Genomic DNA, 27,996 nt, shown 5'->3' with positions numbered 1-27,996 from the left:
TTTACATTAGAAGTCATCGATTATTTGCGAATTTCTATCACCTGTAAAATGTATTGTTGCATATGAAATGTACGCGTGCTTTTTGTTTTGAACTGTTAAATGTGAAATTGTGAAATTACTAACGTACTCCATGTATTGTTTGTAATTTGTCATTCTCAGTATGTCAACCTCAAACCGTGCCCCGAGACATGTATGGACGAAGGAGGAGGAGGGCACTCTTGTGGAGTGTTTAATGGAGTTGGTGTCAATGGGGGATGAAAATCGGATAATGGTACATTTCGCCCAGGTTACCTCGCCGAGTTGGTACACATGATGGCGGAGAAACTACCTGAATGTCAGGTCCGAGCCACGACTGTAATTGATTATAGAATTAAGACACTGAAGCGAATATTCCAGGCCATCGCCGAAATGCGGGGCCAGCGTACAGTGGATTTGGGTGGAGCGATGAAGAGAAATGTATCATTGCGGAGAATGAATTATTTGATAATTGGGTTAGGGTAAGGAAAATAATATAAACGTCACACAACGTTCACAATGTACATTTACTTAACAATTTTTCAATCAGTACTCATACATGATCTTTTTTCCCCGTCGTTGCATCCTGCAGCGAAGGGACTCTTGAACAAACTGTTCCCATATTACGACGAACTTACATATGTGTTCAGTCGCGATAGGATGACAGGTCGGTTCACTGAGACGTTCGCCGACCTGGGATCTAACGAGCCTGGCAGGTATGACAGATTTGATATGGGGGATGGAAACAAGGAGTTCCCGCCCGTGTAAAGGCATACATCTGGCGCTCGACCAAACAAACGAGCAACTCAGGCTGCGGAGTGGCCTGCACGCGTCTTTGCAAATGACAACCATGTGCGCACGGAATTCTTTCGCATATTGCGTGAGATGCCAGAACTAACGAGTTTGGATAGGGCGCTATTGCAAAGGCATCTTCTGTCTCGTATGGACGACCTTCGGGGTTTCGTACTCATGCCTGAGGATGAGAGGGAGAGATTTTGTAGAGTCCTCCTACGAGACATCACGAGATAGTTTATGTTTGTACCGACCTTGGAAGCTTCTTATGTTGATTGTTTATGCATTTGCTATTAAGAACTATTTTTTTCCTTCATAATGTTTATTTAAAATTAAGGAAAATAGTCACAATTTCACCAAAGCGTTATAACGACTATTTAAATATGTTGAAAATAGGGGGACATCGCTATTGCCGATTACAAATGCGAAATAATTAATTTGTCTTTCTAAAAAATGAATTTTAATAAAATTTTCACAATATGTTCAGAAATTAATTTGAAATTGGACAATTGTCTGTACTAATTTAATAACATTACACATACAATAAATTATTTGTAATAAGACGGGTTCGACGCTTTCATAAAAAAGTATGCAATAATTTTTTTTTATCATATTTACAATCTAATTTAAAAAAATATTATACTACATAAAAAAAATTATTAACCCAACCCATATAACACTTTTCCCAAATAAATTTTATCATAAAATCCACATAAACCTACTCACCTAACCCTTCCCCCAAACACATCTTATCATAAAATCCCCATAAAACTACCCACTTAACCCTTCCCCCAAACACATTTTATCATAAAATCCTTCCTATCTAACCCTTCCTCCAAACACATACTATCATAAAACTACATTTCTAAACCCCCAAACAAGGATTATGATAAAACTAGGTTTAACATAACACTAGTTTTATCATAACACTAACCCTTCCTAAATCAACCCTTCTCCCAAACGCACCATTTATAGTTAGTGAAACCGAGTTCGAATTCTGATCAACTCAATACTTTTCCATTTTTTTCTCTCCTTTGCTTTAATCTTGACTTGACACGTCACCATTTCTAACTTTTTTTTTACCTCGCTTCAAATATACCTTTTTGGACCTCTTTTTTTATTATTCAATTTTTGCTATTTTTTCACTTTTATTAAATAGAAAACATTAGAATCACTTTTTAGTCTTTTTTTTTCATCTTTTTGTAAGTACAATAGTCGAATTATTAGCCAAATTCATAAGAAGAAAAACAAATTTTTGGAAGTTAGTTTTTGTTCAAAATTTCACTTGGTTTTTTAAACCATGGTAAAATATAGATAACAAAGAAAGAAAATCAAATGTGAAAGTAGAATTTATAAACTTAATTTTCAAAGACAAAAAATGGGTCTGAATTAGGGGTTGTTTATAAATTGGGCTTAGTTGAATTAGAGTAATTTTTTGGACCAACTCAGAAGTCAATTGGTGTTGTCCTAACCCTATTGATTCAAATTCCAATTGTCAATCCTACACAACCCAATATTTTAAGATCGGATCGAGTTGGATTGTTTTTTCTTTCCTCCTAGTGTCTATGTTTTTTGCATTCTCGAATGGCTTCCATCAAATATGAGAGACAGTCAAATCAACCAATTTATAAGCTTGAATTTTCAAGAATTTCAAAACATCCAATCTTAATCTGATCAAAAGTCACGAATTTCTCTAATAATGTTCCTTATGTTCTTTTGACAAGAGACAAATATAATAGTTCAATGAGATAATCTGGCCAAAATTCGCTCGAGCAATTGAGAGTGTGAGATCGTGAGAGGTAGAATGAAACTTGAAAGAGTTTGAGAAAGTGAGAGCATGAGAGACAGAAGAGAGATCGAGAGACTGAGAGATTGTTGCACAAGTCATGAGACCAAGGCAGAAAAGAGACAGTGAGCGACTAGATCAATTAAACCTAAAATTAAAACCTAACATATATTAATATCGAGTTGTATCGACTTAATTCTGGACAGAAAATTGGGGAACTCAAGAATCGACTTGATTTTTTAAAATTTAAAAAATTCAACCCAACCAAACAAGAAAGTTATAACTCAACCCAATTCAATCCTTACGGTTTGATCGGGTTATTAGGTATTTTGAACACCCTAGTATGAATGATCATTTTGTGTGAAGTTATTTTAAGTTGAAAAAGAACAAAATGTTGAAAGTAACTCATTAAATAAATATATACTCTCATTTGTTTTTGGTTGTCCAATCCTTACAACCATTTGCTCACGAACCAAACATGTTCCAAAACTTGATCAAGTTAAAATATAAAGCCAATAAATTCTACAGAAGTTTCAAAATCAAAATCTCATCTAAATGATGAAATGACAATACAAAAATGAACAACAAATAAGCGTCATTTTTAATCATATGAACAATTGTTTGGTGTTTTATGATGAATGCAACACATGGAGATGCAATAGTGATGTATGCAATAGGCTAATACATTTTAGGGTTGATTCATTTGGGAGCATGTTCTCAAGTATATCATAGGCAAGAATTTTGAGTATACTCCCCGTTCGTGGACAATTCATTTTAGCTCTAAGTGTACAACTATCTTTTGGCAGTGAGTTGAACTCTATGCATTGAAAATATGGCCTTAATGCTACTCACATCTGTTACTTAAAACTCTAACGGTTTATCAAATCTAGAGTATTTAGTTTGATTCTCCTCCACTAATATGTAAATTTAACTTTGAAATTGTTAGTTCAAATTTATTCATACTCATTCATCTTCCATGTACTCATGCATTCCATCACAATTTGTGCATAGTAGGTGTAGTTAATTAATAAATTAGTTTAAACACATATTGGAATATGATTATACTATATCCCAAAAGATAAGAATATGATATTCAATTTAATAATCATTAAGTCATTGAGTTCGACCTTGACTTTGAAGCTTAAAATTCTCCTTCAAGATGAAATTGAATGAAACCAAGTTGTAAACAACCACAAGGATCTTATTATCATAAGGCTTAGAAAATGATTATGGGATCAAAATTTTTACCAATTTTGTGAGATTTTGAGGTAGAAAAAGCTTATTAACACTATGAATTTTCATCAAAATCATCATCATCTTAAACACAATAAACTTGTGCATTATATAATTAAGAGTTATGCAAACTAACTCTTATTGTCGCACAATGATTTCAGATCATTGGATGCGGCACTACTCCAAAAATGGGTTCTTTTTCTACTTCTAGTGCTTATCGTCTTTTTACTCAACTAAACGCGCAACCTTTGCCTCTTGAAATGCAACCTTTGTCTCCCGAAATGAATTCTACCAATTTATGGTGGAAAAACGTTTGGTATTCACGGATTCCAAATAAGGTTAAAAAAATTTGTGGAATTTTTTTCACTCCATTCTATATTTCTACCTACTAATTTCAACTTACAAAAAAGGAAGGTGATTTTTTATTGTAGTTGTTCAATTTGCGGACAAACTTGTGAATTTGAGAATAATGTTTTGTTCATGTGTTATCAAGCAGTGGAGTTATGGGAATAATATGTTTCTTGTTCTTTCTCGACTATGTGAATCCCCAAATGAATATCAGTGACATGTTGGTACGGGTTGTTGGTCGTTTGTCTTGTTGGGTTTTATGGGAGGGCATAAACAAATTGGTTCATTCTTCTTCTATTATGATTATAAAAAATAAGGTGGATTAAATTGAGGATTATATTAATCCACCGAGGATTATATTGAGGAGATTAATAATGTTGGAAGTTTTGAGTAGATGAATTGTGAGAATTCTATTCGAATGCAGTATAGTATCATTATAGGGACCCTCGCTCGTTAATTTTGGTTTCTGTCGGTGAAAGGGAGGCTCAAGCTTAATATGGATGTGACTGTGGTCCAAACAAGCAAGGATCGAGGTTGGGGGCTGTGATTTGCCATGAGAATGGTCATGTGGTGGCTACCCAAGTGCGACTATGCTAAGGCTGTGGGTCTGTTGAGGCAGATGAAATTACAGTTATTATGAAGGGGCTTTTAATGGTTGAAGGTCTGGGTTACTAAAATGTTTGGATTAAGTCTGATGCGAAGGTTGTTGTAAAGTACTTATGTGCTATGAATTTTGTCATTTCGCCTTTTGGTGTGTTTTATGCCAAATGCACTACTTTATTTTCTCAACTGAACATTGTTGGTCTCAGTTTCATCATTGGGTTGCTCGTAGTCTTGTCCATCATGCTTTATCTTATTGTTGACGTAGGGAGTTTTTCATTTGGTTGAATATAAGCAACATGTTGGTTGAGGAGGTGTCTATGTGTATTTTCTTTTGGTTTGAGACAAAAAAAAAAAAAAAAAGATAAGTAAAACTAGTTTGTGATTTCTAAAAATAGGATGAAACACATTTAGATATAACTAGAATCCAATTTTGATAACACATATTTAAAATTATAAAATACAAGTATGTTTTTATTGTTTGGGGGAAAGAAAGAAGTAATAATTTTGTTCCATAAATTTAAAACATAATGTTCTAAGCTATTCTAAATAATTTAATAGAAATGAATAAATAGATAAAGAAAAAGAAAAGACATAATAAGAAGAAGAAGAAGAAGAAAAAGAAAGAAACGACGCAATTGTCAAATTCCCCATTTTCCCTTCGCTCCTTTTCTTTAAACCTCTGTAAGTCATAACCCTAACTTCTCTAATTCTTCATCTTCCTCCTCCATGGCCACCAACACAACTACAGACAATGGCTCCACTGATGCCATTGCCAACCCTCAAAGCTCCACACTTCCCTCTCTAGCTGCTGCAGAAGCCGACTCTACAGAAGTCGGTGACGATGATTCCGACATCGATCCTTCTAACCAAGACTACTCATCTCTTCCCCCTTCCGATTCTGCAGCTCACGAACCATCCAGTCATACCGGCGCCTCCGATAAAAAGTGGCCCGGATGGCCCGGGGACTGCGTCTTCCGCCTTATTGTGCCGGTTGTTAAAGTTGGCAGCATTATTGGGCGCAAGGGGGATCTTATCAAGAAGATGTGTGAAGAAACTAGGGCTAGAATACGTGTTCTTGATGGTGCTGTTGGCACTCCTGATCGCGTTGTGAGTGTTTCTCTAACCTCAGCTATTTTTGGTAGTTGTTCGTTTTATAGTAGTAGACTCTTTGTTACTCATGGTTGCATAGGGACGATGAGTTGAATCTTATATATTTGTTAGAGGACTGTCTTGCTAGTTATTTGTTTAGTCTCGTCATCTTTATGTGTTCCTCGATGAATAATTTAGACTGGATGTTATGATTTTTAATTAAAAGATATCTCCTTTTTCGAGCCTCCGGAGGGTTACAGGGAAAAAAGAAAAATATAGAATTCTCCTGTTGTTGGCTGATCCCATCAGTTTCATGCTAGTTTGTCGCAACTAGTTATTTTTTACTTCTTTCTCCCGAGCTGAGCCGCTGAATTGCTGTCTGATATTAGGTTGTAGTATCGATGGAACTTTTTTGGGGATGAAAAGAAGCTTCTGTTAAACCTTGTTTTGGTTGTTTAGAACTGAGGCTTGGTCTATGATGGAGGAGGAGATGCTTCTGAATTCTTCTTTAGGGAGAAGGGGATATTCTTGTGGCATGCTCGTTCCTTTGCTATTATGTGGGGGCATTTAGCTTGAGAAGGATAATAGAATCCGTAGAGTGGTGGAGAGAAATTTTAGGAGATGGCTATATTTATTGCCTCCTTGTGCGTATCTTTCATCACTAAGACTTTTTTTTTTCAAATAATTATGAGCTTGATTTTGTTATGTTGGATTGGAGTCCTTTTCTGTGGTTAGGATGCCTTTTTTATTGGAGTTTGTTTTTGTTGTGCTTATATATTTTAAAAAAAAATGAAGCTTGATTGTCTTTGTTTTTTTGCTAATTTTATTTTGCAGTATATATATATTATATATACTTCCAGTAACTCGATGGTATAAGCCTCTCATAACCCGAAGTAGGCTCAAAACTGGTTTTGCAATTTTTGCTAGGCTTTATTGACTATTTTTTGGTATACTAAGTCTAGGCCTTGTTTTGGCTTCTCTTGTTGGCCTGTATTTATCCATGCCCTTCTATTCTTTCAATTTTCTACTGAAACTCTGTTTTCCTTTTCCATGGGGGAAAAAAAAACACTTAGAGAGGCAAAATTTGACAGTGATCTGATTTTTACCTTACATAAATTTTTCTTTTCTATAGGCTGTTCTTAACTTCATTTAGTTTACTTCATATACCAAATGAAAACTTCATTTTGTTTACTGAGCAGGCACTTCCTGATTGTCTGTGAATTGTAGAAGGTGGTGATTATGTACTTGGTTTATTTAGAAAATGCACTTTCTACTTTGAGGAGTGCCCACATAATTGTGATTAGGTTCAATAAAGAACTGTAATATATCAAAGAGATGCATTACTTCTCCTTCTAGGAGGCTGTTGCAGTTACCCTTCAATTCTTTGATGCTTCATTTTGATTTGCAAGAAAACTTGGATGCATTTTGAGACAATATCTTTTAAGTATCAAACTTGTTCTTTCAGTTATTAATGTTTAGAGTTTACTTCAGGTGTTGATATCAGGAAAAGAAGAGCTTGATTCACCCCTTTCCCCTGCTATGGACGCAGTTATAAGAGTCTTCAAACGTGTGTCTGGATTGTCTGAGAATGAAGATGAAGCTAAAGCCTCATTTTCTTCAATTCGGCTACTGGTGGCATCAACTCAAGCAATCAATCTAATTGGAAAACAGGGTTCATTAATCAAATCTATACAGGAGAGTACAGGGGCCTCTGTAAGAGTATTATCGGGAGGTATGCTTTCATTTTCTGTTCTGCTCTTGCCATGCTCTTTTATTGGTTGGTTTTGAACCTAGTTGTATTGTTTCCAAAGATCATGAATTATTCCAGATAGCTAAATCATAGAGCCATAAAAAGGTTGTTATTGAGTGAAAGAAGACAAATAAGCACACCCTCCAGAACTTCATTGCAAGATATGGATTATTTTAAAGAGTAATAATGCCCCTAATAAAGAACCAAGGGAATCAATGGAAGACCGCCTTCATTATGAGTGGAAATTTAGGAAGCCTCATTGCAAGATTGAAATTTCACAATTTGTGCTGTGTTAGTGTTAGAATTTATGATTCACTGTTTGGCCCTCTTCCAATGAATTAATTAGTCTCTTATTTTAGAAAAATTTGATATTCATATCTTCAGAATAAGTATTTTCTCAATTACTAGTCCGTGAGAAAGTATCCAGGGGAATCACCAGTGTCAATGGTGATTACATTTTTACCTTTTTCCATTGAGCTAAAGGCACCTTCTCTTTTTCCATTAGCTAAAGGACCATTGGCTTAGTTGTGGTGTTCGCTCCGTAGCCTTCCTCGTTTGTAAATAGAGTTTGAATGCCCAAAAGACTTGTTTTCATCCAAAAATGGATGTCGGCTTACCCATTTTCCTGATATCATGGTGGCTAAGGTGTGGCTTGAGAATTCTGAGGCTTGGAATTTGCATCTTCGTTGTAATCCTAATGGATACGAGATACATGAGTGGGCTTCTTTGTCTCTGTTGTTGTCCTCTGTCAGATTTCGCTTGGTACCTGATTCATGGAGATGGATTATTTACTCCTCTTGCACCTTCTTTGTGAAATCTCTCATTGATGATTCAATGGGTTCTATTGAGCCTATTGCACGGGATTTTTATTCTGTCATTAGGTTGGATCACCACCCCAAGAAAATTAAAATCTTCTTTTGGGAGCTTAGTCAAGCTGCCGTCAATACTGCTGATCGTCTTCAACGTTGTACACCTTACATGTCTCTCTCCATCGTGGTGTGTTATGTGTAAAGCTCATGTTAAGTCCCCTGCTCATCTGTTTATGCATTGTCCTTTTGCGTCCCGTTTCTGGCATAATATTTTGGATGCTTTTGGGTGGTCAATCCCCTGCTCTAATAATATTTTCGACATCTCTCTTCTGGTGGGGCACCCCTTATTGGTGCTAAGAAAACGGCTTGGTTGGCTATTCTTTGCACTTTCTTTTGGACTTTGTGGGGCGAGCGTAATAAGCGTCTCGTTAAAGATTCAATTTCCTCTTTTGACTCATTTTTTGATCTTGTGCTGTCTACTGCTTTTTATTGGTGCAAAATTGGGCACCGTTTAAGAAATTTAGTATTTCTTATAGAGTTTTCAATTGGAATCTTTTTGTAAACGCCTTTAGGTGCTCGGGGTCTCCCCCCTATTCATTTATTCAATGAAATGTTCCTTATCTAAAAAAAAGGCACCTTCCCTTTTTTTTCCCATAAGAAAAACCTCTTCTTTAAAAGATATAGCCCCCATCTTATGGTTGTTTGGTTTGTGTAGCTAACTTAATTCGAAGTGCTTAGCTTTATCAATTAGCCCATTGAAAAGCCTTGCAGAAAAGGCATCTCTCGTGCTATTTTGACATGCTTGTCTTGAAGGATGAGAGTTGGTAACTAAGGCAAAGAAAAAGTTGCTATTGGGTGGAGAATGGTTCCTCTCTCTCTCTCTCTCTCTCTCTCTCTCTCTCTCTTCAAAGAAACCACTGGGTAGAAGGGAGATTTGTTGAAGCTTATTATTCTCAATGAAAAGTTCTCATATAATTTTAAAAATAAAAGAAAATCTGAAGCCCTATTTCTTTAGACAATCTCTTAAAAAATCTGTATCTTTTTCAAAAAGTATTCATTGCCCATCATTTGTAAAATATACTTTTTGATATGGAAAAAATGTTATATATACACACATTTTATTGTATACACCGGTTCTTCCTTGCCAAAAGGGTATTACATAGTTTTATGCATGCTGTATATTCTTTCATTTGCTCTATGAAAGTTTATATTTTGATAAGAAAGGGAAATTATGTATCATTCGATTTGAAACACTAACATAGGGCAATATAGTCCCCCAAACTGTCATCGGGTGTTCACTTCAATTGTCTATGAGCTAGGGTATACAATCTAAGAAACCTTGAACGAAACTGTACAGCACAATCATCCTTTATCAATTTTGTAGACTATTTTGTATGGCTCGTGCCCTTTTCCTTTAATGGGGTGTCCTTTTATAGCCATGGTTTTTCCATTTTTGTATGTCTTTTTATTTTTTTCATTTTCTTTAATTGCTTTTATATTAAAAAGAATAAAATAAAATGACACGAGTGAACAAATAGAAAGCTGCTACATCAGCTACAATAGTTCAAAAGTATGGTGATAAGAGACGTATTTGCCTCAATCCCTTGGATGCAGGCATGCTGCATGCTGGTGAGTTTTATCACCATAACTTTATCAAAGTTACTTCCAGAGCAAGATTTGATTCTAGAAATATGATTGCAGGTGGAATTGTAACCAAGGTTCATAAAATTCTTGGGCTTGTTTTTTCTCCTTGAATATGAGGTTATAGGGAGATGATGTGGGTGTTCCTTCTCAATCCTTCTTTTTGAGGTATGGAGAAGTTTTTGTGGAAGGAGGGTTTGTGCTATGTTGTGGACCCGTGGGTTGTGAATTCAGAGGAATAGTAGGATCTTTAGAGGGATTGAGAGTGATCCTAGTGATGTTTAGTTCTTTGTTAGATTCTTTGTTTAATTGTTTCTCTTCGACCATGGAGACTTTTTGAAATTATTCTTTAGGTTCTATTTTACTTTATTGGAGCCCTTCCTTTTGTGGGCTTGACATGCTCTCGATGAAATTTCAGTTCTTTATCAAAATAATTAAAATCTGGGATATGGACCCTTGAGCATCATGAAAACTTGATGTCTGAGACTTTTCATTCAACAAGACACCTCATTTCTAACTTTATTATTATTGATGAGTAATATGAGAAAAATGGCAATGAGATTGTAAATCAACTCTTCATAATTGGAGAATGTAGTCTAGTTTCATTCTCGAGTTTTGAGTATTCTTGGATCATCTTAGAGAAGTCAGTGGCAGAACCAAAAATTTTGCTAATGGTGGGCTATATATAGTTTAGTAAACATAATCTGGAACAAACTGTAGAGAGTGGGGCTTGAACTTGAATCTAAAGGAGGCTGGAAAATAGTTTTACCACTAGGCTAGCTTCTGATATTGGTATTATTTTTGTTCTATATATCGACCACTAGGCTGGAAAATAGTATTATCTTTTATCTCATTATATTGACGACTACTAACTTCAAGCCTTGAGTTCAGCCAGCAGGTCCAAGTAACTACTGATGTTCTGAGATAATAATACATTGCCTCCTATAGTCATTTGTTTATGAGTACTCTCTGAACGTTCTCTTACTCTTCTACATTTGATGCTTGCAGATGAGATGCCATTCTATGCTGGTGCAGATGAGAGAATGGTGGAATTGCAGGGAGAATCCTTAAAGGTTCTCAAGGCTCTAGAGGGAGTGGTGGGCCACCTAAGGAAGTTTTTAGTTGATCATAGTGTTCTTCCTCTTTTTGAAAAAAGTGTAAGTTCTTTTTTGTTATGTCTATGACCAACCTTCTCAAGGACTCCTAATGAATTGCTACTCTTCCTTTTTATATATAGTTTAATACACCTGCCTCACAAGATCGCCAAACGGAAACCTGGGCTGACAAGTCCTCACTTCTTACTGCATCTCAAAGCATAATCTCTGCCGAGTATCCTCCGTCCACAAAAAGAGAATCTCTATTTCTTGATCGTGAAACTCATCTTGATTCTCATATTTCATCATCTGGTATTTCTTTATATGGGCAAGATCGAGTTCTTCCTACTATTCGATCATCAGGTGTTGGCCGATCTGGGGGACCTATTGTAACTCAGGTTGGTGCTCATTTATTCAGTTATTGGTAGAATGAAATGGTTGATGTTGACTTAGTGAGGTAGCAAACTATCTCACCTACTGACCTCCATAAACAAGATCGATTACATCATTGCATGCCCACATTTACAGTTCGGTGATTAGTTTTTGATCTTCAGGTCAAGGCAAGTTAGAAGCTTGTCAACTTTACATGTCCTTCGTGGCTTTGAAACACTAGGGCTAAAATGTTTGGCATATTGCATTCAAGTATTATTTAGATTTTACCATAATGCTGAATGGAGGCGGTGGCCAGTGGGAAAAGAGTAGTTACTGAGTTTGTCTTTGTATTTTGCTATTTCTGATCAAGTTACCTCTTTGTGGCTCCTGTCAGGTTACTCAGACAATGCAGATCCCGTTATCTTATGCTGAAGATATCATTGGGGTTGGAGGAACAAATATTGCATTCATCCGTCGTAATAGTGGTGCCATCTTAACCATCCAAGAGAGCAGGGGATTACCCGATGAGATAACTGTGGAAATAAAAGGCACTTCATCACAAGTTCAGATGGCTCAGCAATTAATTCAGGTAATGAATTATTAACTTAGTGGTCAAGAGCTTGAAGAAAAAGCTGCCAATATATTATGTTATAAGCTTGATAGAGTTGTATCACAATGTTGTATTACTTAAAATATATTATGCTCTAAGTGTTTTTATTTTAACATAAATGAATTGAATGCTTAACATGAGGGAGTGTATTTATCAAAATTTTAATCGTTTTACAGTGTAATTCCATGTTTTCATATTTCAAACTTGAAAGTTAAAAACAGTGATTCCGTAGAAATGTTGTTTTCATTATTGTCACTTAGATAACAAAATCCAAACATAGCCCTTACAATTGGGTAATAATAGTTTGTGTTTGGAGTATAGATTATTTTGGTTTGGGTTATAATAGTATGTGTTTGAGATAACTATTTTAGTCTTGGGAAGAAAGCATATAGTAAAAAAATGATGTACGTAAAATAGTAAAAAGTGTAGCAAGTGGAGGTTTTCAAATAGTATTAACAGTAGTTAATTGTGGACTATAAAATAGTATTTACTGCAGCAATCAGGTGATTATTATAGTCTTAAGTAGTCATTGTTCCAAACAAACTCTTAGGGTGTAAACTATTTTGTTTGTAATATATGGAGGGTTTGTAAGTGATCCAAGGCCAGTAAGTTTGTAAGTGATCCAAGGCCAGTAAAATATAGAAAAGATGTCAGAAGACATTATTTTCCTTTCTTTTCTATCTATTCAGTCTCCTCAAATACCTATTTTAAGATAGAAAAGGATTGTGATTCTGATTCCTTCGTCAAGAACAGTATCTCAACTTTAAATATGTATCTGTTGATGAGCAAAATTTAGGCTAATGTTTACATATTTATAATTCTTTTTCTTTTTCCCATGTAGGAAGCAGTAAATGCACCCAAGGAGCCAGTTACAAGCAGCAGCTATGGAAGGCTGGACACGACAGGATTGAGGTCATCTTACTCCCAGTTGGCTGCTTCAGGTTCATCCTATACTTCATCTTCTTTATCTTCACAATCATATGGTGGATATGGGTCTTCTGGTTTAGGAGGCTACACTACCTTCAGGCTCTGAACTGATTGATCTGCATTGATCCATATCCACTTGGATTAGTGGATCCGTTCCGGATTCATTAATTCTTGCTAAAGAGAATGAATGAATGAATGAATTATGTTGGAATGTAGTTGTTGTGTAAAGTCAGCCTGAGTTAGTTAAAAACATTCTCTTTTCTCTTCTTTTTTTAACCCTCTTTGGCATATCTAAACTCATTCAGCTGGGTAGATTTGTCTTATGTTTTTCTCTCTTTTTCAGTGTTAAATTTGCTTGTTTGTTAGGGTTTTTTTGTTCTTTTTACTTTCTTCCAGAACTGTTTTATTTGGGAGAAACTCATATTAGCTTAAAAATATTGAACAACTGGAATGCATCTGAGAATTATTCTTAAGTTGATAGATTAGTAAATGGATTAAAATATCAAACATCTTATAATCATTCTTAAGTTGATAGATTGGTAATGGTCAAAAATCAAATTTTGGATTTAATCTAACATTTAAGAATATTCAGAAAATAATACGAAAATTCAAACTCAAGCCATCTAGAGATGATATCAAACTAAGAAAATTTGTTACATGCATATTCAATTCCAGATTGAATGAGTGAAATTGAAAATGAAATATTGTAAAAGAAATTAGAAATTCAGTGCTATTAAAAAATTCTGATTGAAATATATCTCTAATTGTATGGTATACACATTTAAAAGGTTGCAAAAAGGAAAAGCTATCATACAAATAACAGATGTTCAAGTTAATAAACCATTTTGCACCTCAAAAAGAGACTTGTGAACTTAGGCTAATGAATCTATGCACCCGAACATATTATCAATAAATTATCTAAACATTAACTGCAACTAATACAGATTAAAGTAAATTTGAATTATGATGTTATCTAGAGTCATTTGTCTTCAATGATATTGACTCAGATTCAAACTTTATGAAAATGTTACCCTGGAAAATATTCTACCGCAAAATTTCAATCCAAAGTTAAAGGTTGAATAATTTAGAAGTTTTCTGCGACTTCCACCCACTTATTATTTAGAAGACCTGAAATCAAAATGATAGAAGATGAATATAAATATAATTTTTTGCTTTAAAATTTATAAATCAAACATTTGACCTAGTAATTGATAATACATAATATTATGTGACTCATAAGTAAAAAAGAAATTGAAATAATATATATATACGGAGATCGCAAAAAATAAAAATGAAAGTAATATAAAGTAAACGCAAAGTAAGAAAGCAAGCATTTTCAAGTAAGATTGAAACCCCTGTCCCTGGGGGCTCCAAGATAACACGGGTGCCCAATTACCCGGTACACGACTTTTGTTGAACAACATTGAATAATTAGCCCAAATGAAAATATTTGTCGACATATCTTTCTTATAATATGTAAATTAGATACCAACACAAACACTTGTAACAATATTCTAACTAACTTGGTTTTAAATATATATATATATATATTTTCTATAAGTTTCTCGGTTTATTTATCTGTTGAAATTTAAATATAGATACCAGTATTTAGCGGCGGGTCCATAAATTTTATATAGGGTTATTATATAATAAACACTAAAAAATTTAGATATTATTATTTTCAAAGTTAGGCCACAAGTAAAAGTGGGGATATAATTATTATACTATAATCATATTTTGGTAAAATTAAGTATTAAATATACTTTAAAATTAATATTAAAATATAAAAATCGATAATGTGTGGGATAAATTTATGGATGTAAATATCAATATTTTAATGTTCAAATCAATAAATAGTAAATAGAAACAAAACAAGAAGTCACTCTTTACTACTAATCGGGACTGTCTTGAAATTTAGGGATTTTAAATCAAATTCAAATTTAAAACTTAAATAGGACTAAAAATGTTAGGACAAAATAGTAACAAACACGAAATTTAGGCAAAGAAATATAATTTTATTTATTTATTATCATTTTTTTTTTATATATAATTGAAAATTGATTACTAAAAAAAACAAAGAACGGTAAAACCCTAGATTAAAATCAAAATAGAAATTCTAAACCCGAAAGGAGAATTTTGATTTCCAGAGCTAAACATAACACGATCCAAACCCATAAATCCCGCATCGAGTGGAACCGATATCTTCTCCCCTTCGAAGTTCCAACTCTCCGTTTCCGTCTTTCTTTTCGATTCTCCTTCAAACCCTCTTTTCTTCGTCTTCTTCAAATCTCTACATTTCAAAATCTTCGCTAATCTCTTCTTCCCCTTCTTTTCCGATCTGACCGTGACCCCATTCGAAGCTTCTTCTTTCACCAAGCTTTCTCTCCGCTATCAACTTTAACTTTCGTCCTGTATTCCTTAGCCTTCCCTTGCTTTTGCAGTCTCCGCCACCGAACAATTCCTATCCCGAGATAATCCCACTTTTGGGTCGTGTTTCTCACTTATTCAAATCGCTGGTTCTTTGATTTTGGGCTTATTTCACTCTGCATCTGCTGCGACTTGGAGGTTATAACATCTCTCTCTCGGTCTTGTTAGGTATGAAGGATTTGAGATATTTTCTAATCTATCTGAACTGGGTTTTCTTTCGCTTCCGTTTATGAGATGTAATTTGTTGTTCTGGGAAGTTTTCAGATCCTTTCTAATGGGGTTCTTTAATTTAATTTAAAGCTTCTTTGTTTGTACGAGATGTCAAGTCTTAATTTCTAGCAATATCAGTATCTGGGTTGGTGGTATTTAGGATGATCAAGTCTTTTGTTATTTAATGGATGAGAACAATTATTGTCATTGTTATTATTATTTTTTGGAAAAAAAATCAATGGGTTTTCGCTGGTTTTGTTGATCTTTTTAGATAATTGAAGTTCATGGCAACTCTGAAAGACCTTCTTCCTGCTGTAAAGTCAACTACTGTAACTCACTATGATCATTCAAATGATCCATGGTTCAAGCAGCGGTTTAGTTCCTCAGAAGCAGAGCAAACTTCTGTTATCAAGGTGAACCCTGTGCCGCCTTACTTGAAGCGTGGTGGATTTGTTCCAAGGAAAGTAGAGGATTTTGGAGATGGTGGTGCTTTTCCAGAGATTCACATTGCTCAATACCCACTTGACATGGGTAGAGACAAATCGTCGAAGCCTGGATCGAAGATCCTTCCTATTACAGTCGACGCACATGGAAATGTTGCATATGATGCTATTGTCAAGCAGAATGAGAATGCTAAAAAGATCGTCTATTCACAACATAAAGACCTCATTCCAAAGATTTTGAAAGATGACGAGGTGAGTGATGAAGATGAAGAGTTGCAGAAGGAGATTGAAGAAACAACTGAGGAAACGAAGTCTGCACTTGAAAAAATAGTTAATGTGAGATTGAGTGCAGCACAGCCTAAAAATGTTGCCAAACAGTCATCGGATTCAAAGTTTATCAAGTATAAGCCATCTCAACAATCAGCTGCATTTAATTCAGGTGCCAAGGAGAGAATAATTAGAATGGTTGAGATGCCAGTTGATCCGCTTGAGCCTCCAAAGTTCAAGCATAAACGCGTTCCTAGAGCTTCAGGGTCTCCACCTGTGCCTGTTATGCATTCCCCTCCTCGTCCTGTGACAGTGAAGGATCAGCAGGATTGGAAGATTCCTCCTTGTATTTCAAATTGGAAAAATCCAAAAGGTTATACGATCCCACTTGACAAGCGTCTCGCAGCTGATGGTAGAGGCCTTCAAGAAGTTCAAATTAATGACAACTTTGCAAAGCTATCTGAAGCTCTGTATGTTGCAGAACAGAAAGCAAGAGAAGCTGTTGCAATGAGATCTAAGGTTCAGAAAGAAATGCTTATGAAGCAGAAAGAGAAGAAAGAGCTGGAGCTCCGAGCATTAGCGCAGAAAGCCCGTTCTGAGAGAACCGGAGCTGCACCTCCTTCTTCAGTTCTTTATCCATCTGATAGAAACGAAGTAGATACTTCTGAGATGAAAGGGGAGTTTGAGCGTGTAAGAGAGAAAGAGAAGGATTTACCAAAGGAGACAAGGGAGGAAAGGGAAGAGCGGTTGCAAAGGGAGAAGATTCGTGAAGAACGAAGGCGAGAGAGGGAAAGGGAAAGAAGGCTGGAAGCTAAAGATGCTGCAATGGGAAAGAAGAGTAAGATCACAAGAGATAGAGATCGTGATATCAGTGAGAAGGTTGCACTTGGCATGGCTTCTACCGGAGCTGGTAGACAGGGAGAGGTTATGTATGACCAGAGGCTATTTAACCAAGATAAAGGAATGGACTCTGGATTTGCCAACGATGACCAGTACAACATATATGACAAGGGTTTATTTACCGCCCAGCCCACTCTCTCAACCCTTTACAGACCTAAAAAGGATACTGATTCTGATATGTATGGAGGTGCAGATGAACAGTTAGACAAGATAACCAAGACCGATCGTTTCAAGCCGGACAAGTCGTTTTCAGGCACTGCAGAAAGGTCTGGACCTAGAGATAGGCCAGTTGAGTTTGAGAGAGAGGTTGAAGAAGCCGATCCATTCGGACTCGACCAGTTCTTGACTGAAGTGAAGAAAGGTAAGAAGGCTATGGATAAGGTTGGGTCTGGTGGGACAATGAGAGCTGCTGGTGGTTCATCAACGAGAGATGGCTATGAGGGTGGCTCTGGTAGATCTCGCATTGGATTTGAAAGAGGCCATTAGGTACAGTGCCATCAGTTTTTATCATGTATTTGAGTTATATTACCACTTGGATTCTCTTCACATAGGAAAACTTCAGTAATTTCCCCAAGTGGTGCTTTCCCAAACTGCTCCTAACAAAACTGGATTTGGATCGTACTTGTTTGCTTCTGCTATTGATTGTGCTGTTTTTTCTCTCTCTATAGTTTCTTGTGTTGGAACATTTTGTCAGTGGGTTCAATTTTCACTAGTAAATTAAAATGACCAGTTGTTGTAGTAATTGTTGTACGATTTACACTTCAATTCACCTGTCTAGTTTATGCCATGTAAAACTGTTTTGGGTCTGTTGTTAGAATTAACATTATGATGTGTTATAGATAGAACGGTACAACTCAAGTCTTGAATCTTGATGTTGAAAGGAAAAGATGTTGGGAGGTGAAGAGTATATTATGTAGCCATATCTCAAGCATAACATAGTATCATTTATGTTTTTTCTGTTGATTTGAAAATTTAAGTATTAATAAATTAGTTGATACTTATGGAGCGTTTGACCCTTCCAACTCTTGATTTCAAACGTCGACTTTATAATTTATAACTGAATTCACAACTCTAAACATCTAAACATCCTAATGTCTAATATATTTGTACAATTTTAATTTAATAATAGAGAGAACTCTCATTAAAATTTAATTTTAGTTATAAAAGGGACATGATCTCAATGACTAAGAGGTCAGTCATCTCCTTAGTAATTAATTGAATTAATTTTGAGTTTTATGGATCGAAATGCTATTTATGTGGTCATCTACCTAAAAATTAATTGAATTAATTTTTAGTTTTTTTACCCAAGTGTTGTTCGATCTATCACGTGGGATTAATAAGCATAAGCTATATAGAAAAAAATTCGACATTAGTTGATGTATTTCAAATATCTAATCAAATTCATCATTAGTTGATAGTGTTTCAAATATCTAATTATAATCCTTTTTATACTGATCTCTAGATTTGCAGTATGTGAAGGGTATATCTAACGATAGTTGATGTATTTCAAATATCTAATCATAATACTTCTTTCTATACTGGTCTCTAGACTTTGTGTATTGTTTTATTTTGATATCTGAACTTTCTGTTTTAGCTCTTAAACTTTTAAAAAGTAGTAAGTAAATGTTTTATGGGAAAACCCAAAACTAAATTTTGATTGTCACTATTTTAAATTATTTAATGTCTCAAGTTTGGAATATTTTGTGATTGGTTGGGTGTTTTTATTCACTTCCTCTCGATTATTTCTTCTTCCTATTTAAGATTTGGAGAAAAAGAAACAAATTAGTTTTTAATTTGGATTTATTTAATCAAAATGTATTGATTATATTTCTATGTTACCATAAAAGATTTATAGAATAGATTTCTTTGGTTATTTATCAATTTAATTAATATAACGAATCTAGAGCATAATCATCAAAATATAAAAATTACGTCAAGAGTTAGTGAAATTCTAACGACAAGAATGAAAATAAGTCCTAAGTTCAAAGAAAGCAGACTCCTTTAAAATTTCAAAGTCCAAAATAGAACAAAATGTAAAGTCTAGGGTTAAAATATTTTAATTTAATAATAATGATAACTTTCACGAGGGTGTAAAAAAGTGGGTTGGAAGGAAATTCCCAACACAGTTCATATCTTTTAAGTTGGTTGGGTTGACAACCTGAATAATCCAAATAATATTATCAATCCAACTCTTAATGGATTGGGTTGGATGGTCGGATTGAAAAGGAAACGGTGAACATGAGAGATGAGAAGGAGAGTGTGAATCAAAGAGATGTACACGTAGCGTGAATATATTATATATATGTCAAAATAGATGTCTAAATGCATTAGTACATATTGACCTTGTGTCTTATACTTACACATGCTTAGTGTCCAAATATAAGAAGTTTTAGCTATTAATATTTATGTCTACTCGAATCTATCATATGAAAACTTGTAAATATTTTTAGTAATTACGATAATTTTTATTTGATTATATTATATTATCTTTGTATCTTTTTTTTTCTTTTCTCCCCAACCTTACAAACAAAACACACATTTTTTAGTAGAAAATTTTTAGATAAGGATTTAATTAAGAAAATTTAATAGATTTTAGAATGAAATTGGAAAAAGACAAATTTGTATTTTTGATTTGTTCAAAATGTAAAGAAAAAAATTTGAAAAGGAAAAGAGATTGTAGAGTAGCGAAGCGAGGTTGCAATGGCAATGCAATTCTTACGGGACAAGCCACGCAAGTAGTTCATTGGAACCGCCTGACTTTCTCAATCTCAACTCTCCAGGAAGACGAAGACCTTCTCTTCCTTCTTTGGCTTGGCTATGTCGGAACCCATCAAGTTCGCTGTTCTTTCAAGTCTCTTTGATTGGATTCAGCGTAGCAAATCTTCCGCCAAGAAGCGTTCCAAGTTCCGTAAGTTTCTCGACACTTTCTGCTCTCCTTCTCACTATTTTTCCGCCATCCGCTTGATTCTTCCTAGCCTTGATCGAGAGCGCGGCACCTATGGCCTCAAGGAATCTGTACTTGCCACTTGCCTCATTGATGCTCTTGGCATGTCTAGAGACTCTGACGACGCTCTTCGTCTTATCAACTGGCGTAAAGGTGGTGCTAAGACTGGTGCTAATGCCGGTAATTTCGCGCTTGTTGCGGCTGAGGTCAGCCTTGCTTTTCTTTTTCTTCTATTGCTCAAACTCAAATTGTTGGTGAATTCCTGTACTTTAAGTGGATGTTAATGACGATGAATTCTTCGGCGTTTGTGGTAGGCTGAGTTTTTACCTGTTTATTCTTTTAGTAAGGAAATGGAGAAAGGTAGACTTTGAACCACGGTAGATACTTTTTAAACAATTGGTTATTGTCACTTGATCTGCCCCTTTGAGGCCAACCATAATTTTCATTGTTGATTTGATAAGTTCACTTATTCTAATTTCTTAACAATGACAGATATTCGTGGTAAGCTAAAGATATAGTTTGAAATGGAATTGAAAGCATACAAAGCATTTTTTCTTTTTCTTAAATGAAAGTTGTTCACACACACACACACACACAAAAGCATAAAAACCTACTTCCATTATATTTTAATTGTTGAAGTTTGTTTATAGCAATATAGGAAAGTTTGTCAGCAAAGATTTGTTACCTTCTTTTTCTTGCTATAGGTATTGCAGCGCAGGCAAGGAATGACCCCTGGTGGTCTAACGATTAATGAGTTGAATGATTTGCTGGATCGTTTGGCTTCAGGTGAAAACAGGTTAAACCTATTGCTTGATCTTATGTATATGCTAAATGCTGATTGTAGATGAAGGAAGAGAAAATTGCTTCTCTGGAAGTGACTATACTAATATGGAATGATTACAAACATAAACTATTGACAAAGAAAAATTCTTGGATGCTGGTTGGGCTACACAAAGATCAAGCAATAGGTTGAATTGTTATTTAACCTATTATTTAGCCTTTGTGTAGCCCACCAGTTTCCCAATTAAAACCTGACATGCGGCAAAAGATTCACTTTTTAAAATAGTTAAATAATTTTATTGCCATGTGATAAATGAAGGGGTTGTAGGGAGATAGACTACACCTAATCATTGCTCAGTAAAAAATTACTAAGGGTGTTTGGGGTGTTGAGTGGAGTTTTGAAGTTTGGAGTCAACATGTTGAGAGTTCGGGAGCTTGTATTTGGGGTGTAGGGTGGTAAAATAGAGTTTCTTGATAAATGTGCAAAAGAGAGAAAGAGGGGAGATAGTGTTCCTCAATGAATGTGTAAATTTCAATAGTGAACACTGAACATGGCTAAAATTGAGTTATTTAACACCGACTTATGAAGTTGGTAGGCCTAACACTCATAAAGGGACAAGAATATGTAACACAACAGAAGCAATGAAGAAAGGACAAAACAGGGGGAGAAGAGAAGGAGGAAAGAATCAAGATAAGATAGATAGGTGAGTTGGAAAAAAGAATTAGGAGATAGGAGAAAATAAAATGAAAGTAAAAGATTGAGTGCATACCACTTAATAGAACTCTTTCCTCTAGCTGGATTGTGCATATCGATTAAGCACATCTTGATTCTTAGTTCCCTAGAAGAGCTTTTGTAAATTTATCTGCAGTTAGCAGAGAGCATCTTTTCTTTGAGCAACTGTTGATATATGATGTGTCTATCAATCTCACATGCTTTCTGCAATTGTGATGAACTTGACCACTTCTAATTTTAGTTACTACTATTAGATAATGCGGGGTTTCATCTCAAAACCAATTGAAAATGAGAGAAGTAGCTTATTTATTTTATAAACATTGAGAGGTCCCTCGGTTTTTGCCATATGGGATCCTCAACATGCTGCCTCAAGATGATGTTTCATTGCTGTTTAAAATTAATGATTACACACTAATAATTTTTCATATATGGGCTAATTAAGTCAAGAACATTACCAAAAACTATATGACCAAATTGTAACATTTGAAACTACTGTAAGCGTTTAACCAATTTTTATTATGGCTGTAGATCAGTGAAATACTAGAATGTTCTTCATAGAAAAAAGTTTATGGTTCTGGATTGAAGTCTTGGTTGGCATCTTAATCGCCATATTTTTCTGGAACAATATGAAGCTCCTCTAATTTGTCTTTATTATTAGATTTTTTCAAGAGTAAAAAAATATATTTTGCTATCGAATGTTGAGTTTTGGCATAATCTTATTAGATTGTGTCTCCATCTAAATGTACTAATACTTCTTTGCATTTCTGTTATATGTGATGGTTTTAAAAACAGAGCAGAGAAAACGGCAGTTTTGTCTACCCTTATACAGAAGACAAATGCACAGGAAATGAAATGGATTGTCATGATAATCCTCAAAGGTTCCTTTTTTTCTTTCTTTTTTTCCTCTCTCTTTTTTAATTCTACGAATATGACTTTTTGTGGTTTTGTATTAATTCTCATTCAAGCTGTATGTTATTTTAATTTTTAAATTTTGTATAGTTTCTTATCTCTTTGTATTTAAATTTTAAAATTTTTAAATCTTGTTTTGTTTTTTTTCTTTCCATATCTTGTAGATCTAAAACTGGGAGTCAGTGAAAAGAGCATTTTTCATGAGTTTCATCCAGATGCAGAAGACTTGTTCAATGTCACCTGTGACTTAAAATTGGTTTGTGAAAAACTAAGGGATCGTAGACAAAGGCATAAGCGTCAGGTCTGTCAAAAACATGGAGATAACTCTTTGTCTTGGATGGCTTTGGCATAGTTTCCTGGGTTGTTTTATATCTTTGATTTATGTTAATTGAGGAGTGTTTTTATAAGTTTTTTGTTTTTTTGGCTTTATGAAAGAATATTATCTTATACCTAAACTCTTCAGATTTTCCCTTTCTATTAAATTGTTTCCTATTACGAAAAAAGATTTTCCATATGGCATATATTGTTTCGTTTTTTTACCCATACTAGTATTCTATTTTCACTCTTTCATATTGTTTCTTTTAAAGATAAAAGGCTTGTATTCTATTTTCTTGTTGTCTTACTTGTTAAATGTTGATATCTTTTATGTGACTTGTACGTATTTATTTAAGTTAGAAAAAAGTATCATTCATGCAAGCAACACCAAGTGGCAGATGTCTTCAGTGTGTGAATGTGAGAAGCATGAGATCCTGAGAAAAAGAAGTGATTAATCAAAAACAAGAGAGTCCGAAGGATGGACTGAAAGAGTGGGAGAGAGATTGATATCTTATTTGTTGATTGGTGAGGAAATTGAAAAGATCAGTGACATTTGTTTTACTGTGATTTTGAAGGACATTGAAGTTGGAAAAGCTGTACGACCCCAGCTGGCTTCAAGAGTGTCCAATGCAAATGCTGCATGGAAAAAGGTTTTGCGTACCCGAAACTATTGCTATAGTATTTGCCTTCTGAGTTCATTTGTAGCTTAAGTTGTTACTATGATTTTTGTCTTCTGAATCCTTTATGGGCTTCCGTTCATATTTTTTTTGTAGTTACAAGTCCTTTTTCATTCTTTCGGTTTGGAGACTTTGTTGTAGTTGAGTTCTTTTTTCCTTGTATATTATCTCAGCTTTCTCAATGGAAGTTTGGTTTCTTACCCCCCAAGAAAGCATTTATCCTCTGAGTTTGTTACCAATTTTAATTGTTGAAGATCTCAACAAGATAATGACTTAAAATCTTCAAATGTGCAGAGCTATAGATCGTCTTCTTTTTTTCTACCATGTGCATGTTGAGTTTACTTAGATGTTTTATGCTCACCCTTCTATGCCTTTCTCTCTGGCTGTTTAGCTTCATGGGAAGGAAGTTGTAGCTGAATGCAAGTTTGATGGTGACCGTATTCAAATTCATAAGAATGGAACTGAAGTACACTATTTTTCAAGGTAGATGCATCTGAATTTAAGTTGTTTAGTTCGATTATTTCCTATCTTCTTAATTTTCCTCTTCATTTTTGAGGAACCATTCATGAATCTCATACAAGTTATTCTTTCATTTGAACTTGTTGTGTTAGGAGATTAAAAACTGGCATCAACATTTTTTAAACATTAGTTGGTACCTCATTACATCTATGGTTCTTTAACTAATGTGGAACAATTGTCCTCGATTTGTATTGTACTTTTTTTATTCTTTGCATTTCATTTCTTTCTATATTGCTCATCTTCAGGAACTTTCTCGATCACTCAGAATATGGACATGGAATGTCTGATGTTATTGTTCAAAATGTTCTTTCCACTAGGTAATTTTAATACTTGGCAGTTGATTTTTGTCCTTTGTGTTGTGTGTGTGGTGGGGGGAGGGGGTGATTTGAGACCTTATATTCACAATGATGAAAAGATAAAAAAGGGAGAGAGTGAATCAAGGGTAGAGGAAACCACCAGGTCCACTTTCAAAGAAAGTTATTAAATGAGGGCTTTCCAATTTAAGATTAATGTAACTAGATTATGATTACCGAACACATTCTTTTGAAGAGCATGAGTAGTGTACAAAGACATTTAAATTTTCTGTAGATTTCTCTTTATTGTGAAAATTTATCTAGTCTCTTTCAAAAAAAAAAAAAAAAGAACACGTGTAATCACGCTTTTACACTCCTAATGCTGATCTTGATCTTCTGGAGGTCGATATTTTACTTTATGTAGGAAAGAGGTTGTTAGAATTAGTGGGCTTAGCCCATTGAAAGTTTTGCCCCAAATATTCTTTTCTTTTTTATTTCTTTGTACTTTTCTATTTATTCCCTCTTGTATCTATTGTATTTGTTAGAATTAGTATTTTTGGAAAGAATAAAATATAAGATTTTATTTCCTAAATATTTCCTAAATCTTTTCCTTTCTTATTCCTATTGTACTCTATTTATTCTCCCTTTGTACCTATTGTTTTTGTTCATAAGAAAAATAATAAAAACTAAAGTATCGTGGTTTTTCTCCCGGTTCTCGGGTTTCCACGTAAATCTCGGGTTGTTGTTAATTGCTTTCAATATGGTATCAGAGCAAAGCAATAACGAAACCCTAGAAAATAACCTAGGAGAAACCCAGATCGAAACTGAACCCGTCGTCGCCGCCGCCATGGAGAAACTGCTCCAGAACCTACAGAAACCGCCGATCTACCCAACGGGAGTGGTTCCGCAGCCGTACGCGCCGCCGTCTGACCAGAAGACGATTCACGCGCCGCCGCCGTTTTACGTCACCGCCCATCCCGTTCCCTTCTACGCGCCGTCGGATGTCCAACCGTCAAACCCTTCCGGCCATCCGCATCCTCACGCGCCGTCTACGAGCTCCGGACAGCAACCCTCAACCGTAAATCTGTCAAATCAGTACAGTAAGCAGCAGCTGTACGTTCACTCTTTACAACAACCGCTGTTTTCTGATAACGGAATTGATCAACCCCAAAACAGATTGGACATTGAAGCGGGCGAATCTTCAACGCATTCCAAACCAACCGAGTTGCCGATGTATTCCAAGAACCCGGTAACTTCGTTCCCTAATTCACAGTCAAATTATATAACTGGCTCTTTGGGTTCGTCTACAGGGAATTTTTCAGGCGAAAAATTAAATGGTCAAAATTATTTTTCTTGGTCCCAATCAATAAAGATGTTCCTCGAAGGTCGATACCAGTTCGGATTCTTAACTGGAGAGACTGTACGTCCTCCACCAGGAGACGCCTTGGAACGACTCTGGAAAGGAGAGGACTCACTTATTCGGTCCATGCTGATTAATAGTATGGAACCACAGATCGGCAAGCCTTTACTATATGCAGCCACAGCAAAAGATTTGTGGGATACAACTCAGACCCTTTACTCGAAACGACAGAATGCCTCTCGGTTATATACACTGCGAAAACAGGTCCATAATTGCAAACAAGGGACCCTGGACGTAACTACCTATTTTAACAAGCTCTTTCTCCTCTGGCAAGAGATGGATTTGTGCAGAGAGACAGTTTGGGACACACCAAATGACAGTACACAATATGCTAAACTTGAAGAGGCTGACCGTGTTTATGACTTCCTTGCAGGACTTAATCCCAAATTTGATAATGTTTGTGGTCGTATACTTGGACAAAGACCTCTTCCCTCCCTAATGGAAGTTTGTTTTGAAGTCCGCCTGGAAGAGGATCGCACTAATGCCATGGGTGTATTGACTACCCCTACCATTGATTCCGCTGCCTTTAGCGCTCGGTCCTTAAATCATGACAGTGACAAGAATAATGGGAAGTCAATTCCTGTGTGTGAGCACTGCAAGAAACAATGGCACACCAAGGATCAGTGTTGGAAACTCCACGGTCGTCCCCCAGGAGGTAAGAAACGGTCCTCCAACGAGAAACAGAACTCAGGACGTGTCTACATTAGTGAGACTACACCTGCTAGCACTTCTCAATCAACGGATCCTACTGCGAGCCAGACCAAGACTCCGACTCTGGTGCCATTGCTCAGTCAGGTATGCCTCAGTCCCTTGGGCTTATTAGCGTTGATGGGAAGAATCCCTGGATCTTAGACTCGGGGCCTACAGATCACTTGACAGGTTCTTCGGAACACTTTATCTCATATGCCCCGTCTGCCGGTAATGAAAAAATCCGAATAGCCGATGGCTCTCTAGCTCCGATCGCTGGCAAAGGACAAATAGTTCCCTTTGACGGTTTTGCTCTCCAGAATGTTTTGCATGTCCCTAAACTGTCTTACAATTTGTTATCTATAAGCAAGATCACTCGTGAGTTGCATTGTAAAGCTATCTTCTTACCTGAATCGGTTTATTTTCAGGACATGAGCTCGGGGAGGACGATTGGCACTGCCCGGCATAGCAGGGGACTTTACATCCTTGATGATGATACCTCATGTAGTAGTTTGTCTAGGGTTAGTTTACTGTCATCCTACTTTAGCACTTCTGAACAAGACTGTATGTTGTGGCATTTTCGACTGGGCCACCCAAACTTTACATATATGCAATATTTATTTCCCCACCTTTTTTCTAAACTTGATGTCTCTTCTCTATCTTGTGATGTGTGTATCCGGACTAAACAACATCGAGTCTCTTTTCCCTCGCAACCATATAAACCTACACAACCGTTTAACCTCATCCATAGTGACGTTTGGGGTCCTTCCAAGGTCACCACCTCCTCGGGAAAGCGGTGGTTTGCAACTTTCATTGATGACCATACCCGTCTTACCTGCGTCTACCTTATCACAGATAAATCCGAGGTTACATCCATTTTCCAAAACTTCTATCATACTATCAAAACACAATTTCATACAAAAATTGCAATTCTTCGAAGTGATAATGGTCGGGAATTCCAAAACCATAACCTTAGTGAATTTCTAGCCTCCAAGGGGATTGTTCACCAAACCTCATGTGCCTACACTCCTCAACAAAATGGAGTGGCCGAACGAAAAAACGACACCTTGTGGAAGTAGCCCGTTCACTTATGCTTTCCACTTCCCTTCCATCATACCTGTGGGGAGATGCTATTCTTACAGCTGCTCACTTAATCAATAGAATGCCTTCTCGTATCCTCCACCTTCAGACTCCCTTAGATTGTCTTAAGGAGTCTTACCCCTCTACTCGTCTTGTTTCTGAGGTTCCTCTTCGTGTGTTTGGGTGCACCGCCTATGTCCATAATTTCGGCCCTAATCAGACCAAATTTACCCCTCGGGCTCAGGCCTGTGTGTTTGTTGGGTATCCCCTTCACCAACGCGGTTATAAATGTTTTCACCCGCCGTCTAGGAAATATTTTGTCA

General features: G+C 35.8%; 4 protein-coding genes across 4 annotated transcripts; all 4 read left to right on the top strand.

Moving 5' to 3' along the window:
• Positions 1–5,376: 5,376 nt before the first annotated feature.
• On the top strand, positions 5,377–13,434 carry LOC103492560 (RNA-binding KH domain-containing protein PEPPER). Its single transcript, XM_051084983.1, has 6 exons — positions 5,377–5,884; positions 7,358–7,598; positions 11,075–11,223; positions 11,304–11,558; positions 11,927–12,121; positions 12,984–13,434. Exons 1-6 carry the CDS (start codon positions 5,504–5,506, stop codon positions 13,173–13,175), a joined length of 1,413 nt encoding a protein of 470 aa, XP_050940940.1. The 5' UTR covers positions 5,377–5,503; the 3' UTR covers positions 13,176–13,434.
• Positions 13,435–15,160: 1,726 nt separating this feature from the next.
• Positions 15,161–18,058, top strand: LOC103492552 (SNW/SKI-interacting protein-like). The gene is made up of 2 exons (XM_008452958.3): positions 15,161–15,664; positions 15,978–18,058. Exon 2 carries the CDS (start codon positions 15,991–15,993, stop codon positions 17,800–17,802), a length of 1,812 nt encoding a protein of 603 aa, XP_008451180.1. The 5' UTR covers positions 15,161–15,664; positions 15,978–15,990; the 3' UTR covers positions 17,803–18,058.
• Positions 18,059–19,961: 1,903 nt separating this feature from the next.
• LOC127149512 (DNA ligase 4-like) lies at positions 19,962–22,631 on the top strand. Its single transcript, XM_051085272.1, has 3 exons — positions 19,962–20,466; positions 20,965–21,046; positions 22,566–22,631. The coding sequence occupies exons 1-3, from the start codon at positions 20,134–20,136 to the stop codon at positions 22,622–22,624; spliced, it is 474 nt and encodes a 157-aa protein (XP_050941229.1). The 5' UTR covers positions 19,962–20,133; the 3' UTR covers positions 22,625–22,631.
• A 1,898-nt stretch (positions 22,632–24,529) lies between these two features.
• LOC127149511 (uncharacterized) lies at positions 24,530–27,672 on the top strand. Its single transcript, XM_051085271.1, has 2 exons — positions 24,530–26,701; positions 27,022–27,672. The coding sequence occupies exons 1-2, from the start codon at positions 25,247–25,249 to the stop codon at positions 27,670–27,672; spliced, it is 2,106 nt and encodes a 701-aa protein (XP_050941228.1). The 5' UTR covers positions 24,530–25,246.
• Positions 27,673–27,996: the final 324 nt, after the last annotated feature.

The sequence above is a fragment of the Cucumis melo genome, chromosome 5, assembly GCF_025177605.1.
Source record: "Cucumis melo cultivar AY chromosome 5, USDA_Cmelo_AY_1.0, whole genome shotgun sequence".
Taxonomy (NCBI): domain Eukaryota; kingdom Viridiplantae; phylum Streptophyta; class Magnoliopsida; order Cucurbitales; family Cucurbitaceae; genus Cucumis; species Cucumis melo.
The sequence above is the reverse complement of the archived record's forward strand: the minus strand, read 5'-3'. Positions and strand labels throughout refer to the sequence as shown.

Bases quoted from the DNA above. Each gene is read 5' to 3' on its own strand.
- LOC103492560 (XM_051084983.1), top strand. From the start codon at position 5,504: ATGGCCACCAACACAACTACAGACAATGGCTCCACTGATGCCATTGCC. The intron at 7,599-11,074 runs GTATGCTTTCAT...TGATGCTTGCAG, and splicing joins TGTAAGAGTATTATCGGGAG to ATGAGATGCCATTCTATGCT. The intron at 12,122-12,983 runs GTAATGAATTAT...TTTCCCATGTAG, and splicing joins TGGCTCAGCAATTAATTCAG to GAAGCAGTAAATGCACCCAA.
- LOC103492552 (XM_008452958.3), top strand. From the start codon at position 15,991: ATGGCAACTCTGAAAGACCTTCTTCCTGCTGTAAAGTCAACTACTGTA.
- LOC127149511 (XM_051085271.1), top strand. From the start codon at position 25,247: ATGGTATCAGAGCAAAGCAATAACGAAACCCTAGAAAATAACCTAGGA. The intron at 26,702-27,021 runs GTATGCCTCAGT...GTTTATTTTCAG, and splicing joins TGGTGCCATTGCTCAGTCAG to GACATGAGCTCGGGGAGGAC.
- LOC127149512 (XM_051085272.1), top strand. From the start codon at position 20,134: ATGTCGGAACCCATCAAGTTCGCTGTTCTTTCAAGTCTCTTTGATTGG. The intron at 20,467-20,964 runs GTCAGCCTTGCT...TTCTTGCTATAG, and splicing joins TCGCGCTTGTTGCGGCTGAG to GTATTGCAGCGCAGGCAAGG. The intron at 21,047-22,565 runs GTGAAAACAGGT...TTTTAAAAACAG, and splicing joins GCTGGATCGTTTGGCTTCAG to AGCAGAGAAAACGGCAGTTT.